The 6855-nt window shown below is 39.7% G+C and overlaps 1 protein-coding gene across 1 annotated transcript; it reads right to left on the bottom strand.

Annotated features, from left to right (window-relative positions):
* Positions 1 to 383: 383 nt before the first annotated feature.
* oaz2a (ornithine decarboxylase antizyme 2a) lies at positions 384 to 4748 on the bottom strand. Its single transcript, XM_030135638.1, has 4 exons — positions 4587 to 4748; positions 3911 to 4083; positions 3543 to 3628; positions 384 to 2217 (listed from the first exon to the last, which is right to left on the bottom strand). The coding sequence occupies exons 1-4, from the start codon at positions 4746 to 4748 to the stop codon at positions 2087 to 2089; spliced, it is 552 nt and encodes a 183-aa protein (XP_029991498.1). The 3' UTR covers positions 384 to 2086.
* Positions 4749 to 6855: the final 2107 nt, after the last annotated feature.

Raw genomic sequence — 6855 nt, 5'->3', positions numbered from 1 at the left:
CAGGTATTGCAAACCTGGCCTCCAGTACTAAAACACAGTGTGCACTAGTTCTGGCATTCGTAGATTACTGTGACACTATGCAGTGATACTGGTCCAGAGATCAGTTTGTCTGATTCCAGACACCATAAATAGTTCTGCAGATAATGTGAGCTGTGAGTTGAGTGAAGATTAACATGAGGATCAAAGAATGGAAACTGTTCATTATAAAACATAAAATTTTCAGTTGTCATCAGAACTGAGTCAGGTGGTAGAAGTCCACAAGACAAAACTAAAGTAATTCAGAAAATAATTTTATCAACATAAATATAAAGAAGAAAAACTGCTGTGATATTCGTGTAAAATAAACAAAAGCACACGATGAAACACTCCACTGAAAAAGTGTATTAACGCAGCAGATGCAGAACAGTTTATTTCACCCTTTGATGGTTTAGTTAAGTCACAGAGAACAAACATAGATCAATAAACATCATCCATAAAAATATACTTCTGAAAATAAAACATACAGTTTACAGTCAGAGCTGAATCAGTAGGTTCTTCTGAACACAGAACACGCGAACATTGTGTGATGGGGAATGTAGTTCATATGTGTTTTGACAGCAGACTCTTTGGCATTGGATTCAGAGAACATCAAACAGATGTGATTACTGCATAAAATTAAGTGAAGTGCTCTGATTTCAGCCACTATGAGCTCATACAAGACACCCATTTTTCAATAAGACTCTACAGTAGAAAACATTAACATTGCATGCTTCTCTTTTAGGCACAAAAAGCCTCATTCAGAGCTGAAAACACATTGTACAAAAAGGTGACACATTAATGAAGACCATGCTAGATGAAATTCCGTGAACCTCAAACATTATGGAACAGAAGGGCCTTGGTTTGCGCAGCTGAAACAGAAACGCTGCTGAATTATGAAATAAAACATTTTCCAGCTCTGAGGTAGAGATGGGCGATAAAATGTTATACCGACATTCCACAAAAATATGAGTATTTTAATTTGACTTTTTGACCCAAGTCAGCCTTACTGTGCAAACATTTTAGCAGCTGAATGACAGTTCATGCGTTTTTAATATTTAAAATTTTGAGTCCAAAGACATGCACTAATATAGGTTAATTGGTTAATCTAAATTGCCCATAGGTGTGAATGTGAGAGTGATGGGTTGCTTGTCTCTATATGTCAGCCCTGCAATCAGCGGACAACGGAATAGGCTCCAGCACTCCCATGACCCTCTTGAGGACAAAGCAGTTCAGAAGATGAATGAATGAGTTAAGGAATAGGCATGAGCAGTATGTAAAGGGTTACAACTCTGATTTGGGGACTTTATTTTAGTCCTTTTATTGCAATCGGAGGAAGACTGAAACATTTATCAGGCAGTATGAACAAAATAAACATTAAAAACAAAAAAATAATATTAACTCACGATTATTATTTTGGCGCACAGACTTAATGAGGCCACAGTGGAGACCTTACTGACACTGTAGAATCACGTTGAAGATGAGCCTCTATTAGCCCTGTGGGATATTCTGGACCAACCTCCACCATCGTAACTGAAGATATGCCAATATCTGGATATTTCAGGAAGAACATCATCTCCACACAGTGGATTTACCCTTTAATGTGTCACCTGACTACACATTTTAAAGTAGCAGAAACATATGGGGCTTTGGTTTAATCCTGAACATCCTGCACTTTGAACAAACCACAATCTGTTGATAATTCAGGCAAATTATTCTGTCGTTTGATTAAAGACGGAATGAAAACCTGGACGTGTCTTATTGCTAAATGTATCAGATCAGACCTTCATCCATCCACACTAGGAAGACAAACAATTTGCTGAATATACCACACCCATAATTCCCTGCTTCCTTCCCTCAATAGAGTAAGCACACAATTTAGAAAAGTTAAAAAGCATCAGATACACAAAGTCTAAAGTTAAAACAGTTTTCTTTCCTGAATGTTGTTTGTCCTGATTAGGGACAAAGACACACTTTTAAATCTACTCCCTACATCAGCCCATGAAATATTCCTCCTCAAGTCTTTTTTTTTTTTTTGATGGAGTATCTCTGTCTTAAAAAGTTGGAGGAATCACTCCTCGTCTGAGCTGCTAGCATCCATACAGTAAACCATGAAGACCAGGTCAGGCCGGGCTGGGACCAGAGGGTTGCCCGGCTTCACCATCTCGAAGCCCATGTAGTGGAACGTCCTGATGATGGACACTAAGACAAAGTCATACTGGTTAGAGAACTTAATGACTCAAAGAAATAACATCCATGAAACTAAATAATACTGGACTGCTCTGTTTTATTTATGTTTGTACTGCTGACATAATCAGTGAATTTTTGCTTCTTCTGGGACTTCAGAAAACAACAATATCCTCATCTGTCATCTATTTTTCAGACTTTTTCAGGTGCAGGTGGTGCCGATCCTGAAGGATCCCAAGCCACTCTCAGTCCAGCTAGGGGTTATAATCCCCCTAGAGAGCCCTGGATATGGCCCCAGAAAGCCCACCCAGATGGTCATGCCTGGTCAGCCTCCAAACAGAGATGACCAGGATGCATTAAACCACTTCAGTTGGTCCCTGTCAATGTGAAGGAACAACAGTTTGACTCTGAACATCTACTTGATGTCCAAACTTTTCACCACTCGTGACAAAATAAATAATTATGCTGAAATTATTAATGCTGAAATATAAAACAGAATAAATACATTCACATATTAAAATTGACACTCCTGGTTTTTATTGTCAGTCATCTTGTTTAAGCTTTGTTAACTTTTTAAAAACATTTGTATTTTATATTATTCAAGATGAATTTATTTAAGTAATTCAGTGATTATTTTTTGTTGATGGAAGGTTCATTTATTCATTAATGACCAATTTACTTCTTTTTCTTATCAATGAAAAAGGGCACTTTTCAGACCTCAGGGTCTGGTTTACTGAAATGGAAAACTCCCTGGGGAAACTGTACCCTGTTGACATCTCTGAACCACCATCACCAACTCAAGCCCCCCCTAGACATCCACATAAACCTTTTATCCCTCTTGCCACCTGCCTGTCATTGCACCAAATTCCTACTCTGGACCTTGTCAGTTGAGGGTCCACATGGACCCTCCACTGAGTTGTACTTGGCTAAGCTTGACCCATTTCTATGAATATATCAATCAATTTTTTATTTATATAGCGCCAAATCATAACAAAAGTTATCTCATGATGCTTTACATATCGAGTTGGTCGAAACCAGACTCTAAGTCAGTTTATATATAACTGTCTCCTGGACTGACTCAAGTGTCTATTCTGGGTGTCCCCTTTCCTGTTGGAGGTTTTTTTTTTTTTCCATCTATGACTGGGGTCTTTGTGGACCCAGACTACACATATTTATTAGTTTAGCACCAAAATCACAACAGATCACCATTTGGTCTGAGTGTCAGGGTGAAAAATAAACTGGTCTGACTTTGCTGATAATCCACTTTCTTTACCATAGTCACTCTGGTCTTTGCAGAAGGACAGGTTTGTAGAAGTACATGAAAACAAAAAAATTCTTACATCGATCTTCTCTATTTTTATGAAACCAGAGGAACACGAAGTTAACTTTCAGCTTCTCTTCTGCAAACTGAAGCAGAGCTGTCAGCCTGAGGAACAAGATGACAAAGGAACACAATGAAGCACAATCACTTTCTCGGGTTCTAATCTTCCCATGAGATATGCAGGTGTACATTAGAGTGAAGTCAGTACAGGTAGAACTACTCAGAAGGGAAAATGCAGATGCATGGTTGTGGCAAAATGAGATGCAACTTCATGATTCCAGACAAATTAGTCATGTTTAATCCAAATGTGCCACAAACCTGAATAGAATTTGAAGCCTGTTTTCATTCTGGTTTTGATTGATGTGGTGGGAGTTCAATGATACTCACCCCTCTTTGCTGCCCTCCACCAACGGGCCAGCAGGAATCTCCAGAAACAGACTGTCTTCAGATAGCGCTGTATCCCAGAAAGCAGAGCGGCACTCAGTCAGCTGGTAGTGGAAGCGAAGAAGAGATGAGTTTCCACTGACTGAGGTGGTTTGTGTAACTGTCAAGTTGTCATCCTGATTTAAGTGAAAAAAACGTCATCAAGTCAGGAGACTTAATTCATCATCTTTGTAGATTCAAATTATTATCAATCAATGTGTTCAAACGGGAACCTGGAAATGTTTTGCCAAGAGACTTTGTGGTACTTTGATCAGACTGTAGCTGCAATCAAGGTCTGGTGCAGAGAGATTCTTGTGCTGCATTCATGGTCTGATTACAGAGTTAGGGTTAGCCTTCTGTGTGTTCTCTTCTGAGGCAGATGAGGACATTGTTATGACTGATGCGTCTGATCCTAAATCTTTAATCCTCTGGAACTTGTCACGCGTTGAAGTGTGACTGAACACACGTTACAGGGAACACATTATGGGAGTCTGAAATTGTAACTAAATGATCTTCAAATAGCTTTTAAGACCAGACCCGCTTTTTTAAAATTCTTAAAATGGTAAAATTTTTGCTAATGCAAAGGGTTTTTTTTTGAGTTTACTCATCAGTATTTTTTGACATTTCAATCTGTGTTTACCTGGTGTTGTATGGTGCAGTGATCCCTGACCGACCCTCGCCCACCCGGGATCTTCAGCTGTGGGTGAGGGGCATCAGGAGCACCACAGAGGCCCAGGGGTCTGAGGGCTGGAGCTGGGAAGCAAAGACTTCGATATTCTGGAGCTAGAAGTACAAAAATCATCGCTGATTAATTGTTTTCTGTCTCTTACAAAGTAAAATTATATTTATTCCAAGCAGTGGTGGCTGCTCGTCTTTCAGAGAGGGGAAGCTCATTGTTGGCTTACATCAAAAAAATTGTCAAGGTATTTTAACATAAATTCAACCCTCCGTTCCTTTTTAAGAAAATGGTCAGTGATCCTATCGTACCAAGTAGGTGTCTTTTCCAGGGACTTGATAGCTAGTTCACTCTGACCTAGCCAACAGTATGATTGATTTATCTACAAAACGATATTAAACTCGAACAAGAAATGATTAAATTATGTAACTGAAACAAGAAAACATTGAAATTATGTTAAATTGAAACAAGGATGTGAGACAATGAGTGTGTTTTATTTACAGTGCAAGAAATGAACAAGTAATTTCATAGTGGTTTCTCTCTCAATTTCACAAGCAGAATGCACGACGGTATTAAACTGAATTCTCAAGTGAAGAAGTATATATCAAAATAGCTGTCAAACGGGATTCAGCCTTTTGACTGATCCTCCAATCAGCATGTGGAAGCCCAGCGTCCAGCCCAGTCGAGGTCCACCCACAGCTCCATTCACCCCCAGCGATGCTGAGTGTCCGGGGGCGGGACAACATCGTGGCATTTAACCAATTACCATCCAGTTTTGAGGCAATGAAAAAAACTGTTCCATGAAGTCCCACTGAAGTGTACGGATGCTGAGCGTCTACGGGCAAATGCATTGACCATAAATCGTATGAGAAAACAGTGCAATGGGAAAGTATGAGAAGTTAACATAGAGTCCGTTGCTTTGTGATAAAGCTGATTCTGAACGAACTCTTCTTTGAGATGAATGTGTTCTAACACATTTGTAGTCAATGAAATGTCAACAACCATACATATTTGACCATTTAATTTTCAGAATTTTAGGGGAAGCTGAGCTTCCCTTGCAGTCTTTGAGAAATCACCTCTGATTCCAAGCATAACTACAAATATACACTATATTGCCAAAAGTATTTGCTCACCTGCCTTGACTCGCATATGAATTTAAGTGACATCCCATTCCATTCAACTCTTCTGGGAAGGCTGTCCACAAGGTTTAGGAGTGTGTTCATGGGAATTTTTGACCATTCTTCCAGAAGCGCATTTGTGAGGTCACACACTGATGTTGGACGAGAAGGCCTGGCTCTGTCTCTGCTCTAATTCATCCCAAAGGTGTTCTATCGGGTTGAGGTCAGGACTCTGTGCAGGCCAGTCAAGTTCATCCACACCAGACTCTGTCATCCATGTCTTTATGGACCTTGCTTTGTGCACTGGTGCACAGTCATGTTGGAAGAGGAAGGGGCCAGCTGTAAAAATAGTCTGCATGCCTAGGTGCTTGATTTTATACACCTGTGGCCATGGAAGTGATTGGAACACCTGATTCTGATAATTTGGATGGTGAGCGAATACTTTTGGCAATATAGTGTATTTAATTTGAGAAGGATCTGATGGTCAGTATGTCCCCTGTGTGTCATCTAAAATCAGCACAGATTTAGATTCAATTTGTTCCAAAAACTTTCCTTGACAGTTTTTAATTGTTCACACGGCAGTAAACGTTTCAGTTATGAATGTGCTTCAGCTTTAATCCTGTCATGTTTTGGTGACTCAACACAGACTATTCTATTGACAACAAGCTGAGACTAAATTAAAGTTAGATTTATGTCAGACATTTGAGGGTGTGGATCATCAGCAGTCACATGACCTGTTAACACGTCTGTAAATAACTGCGCAGCCTTCAGTTCACACACAGCACAGCTTAGAGTTACAACCTAGGAGCCTCATCAAAGGTCAGGACGGACAAGCTCCCTTGGGTCAGACATGTCCCTCTGCCTCTTATTCAAAACTTTTCAACATCTTCTTGGTCTGTGTGACAGAAGCAGGTTTAGTTCAAACTGATTTTACACCGGCTATAATTCTTGTTTTCAGACAGAGGTTTAACTCCATAACCTGACACTGACAGGTTTTTCTCCTGCATCGGAAAGAGTGCTCTTTCATACAGGCATCAGATGCATAGAGATCTTAATAATTTTACTTTCCTGAAAGCTTTACATCAGTACAAAGTATGTAAGGACATTTGACTTAC

The sequence above is a fragment of the Sphaeramia orbicularis genome, chromosome 6, assembly GCF_902148855.1.
Source record: "Sphaeramia orbicularis chromosome 6, fSphaOr1.1, whole genome shotgun sequence".
Lineage (NCBI taxonomy): Eukaryota > Metazoa > Chordata > Actinopteri > Kurtiformes > Apogonidae > Sphaeramia > Sphaeramia orbicularis.
This window is presented reverse-complemented; position numbering and strand designations above follow the sequence as displayed.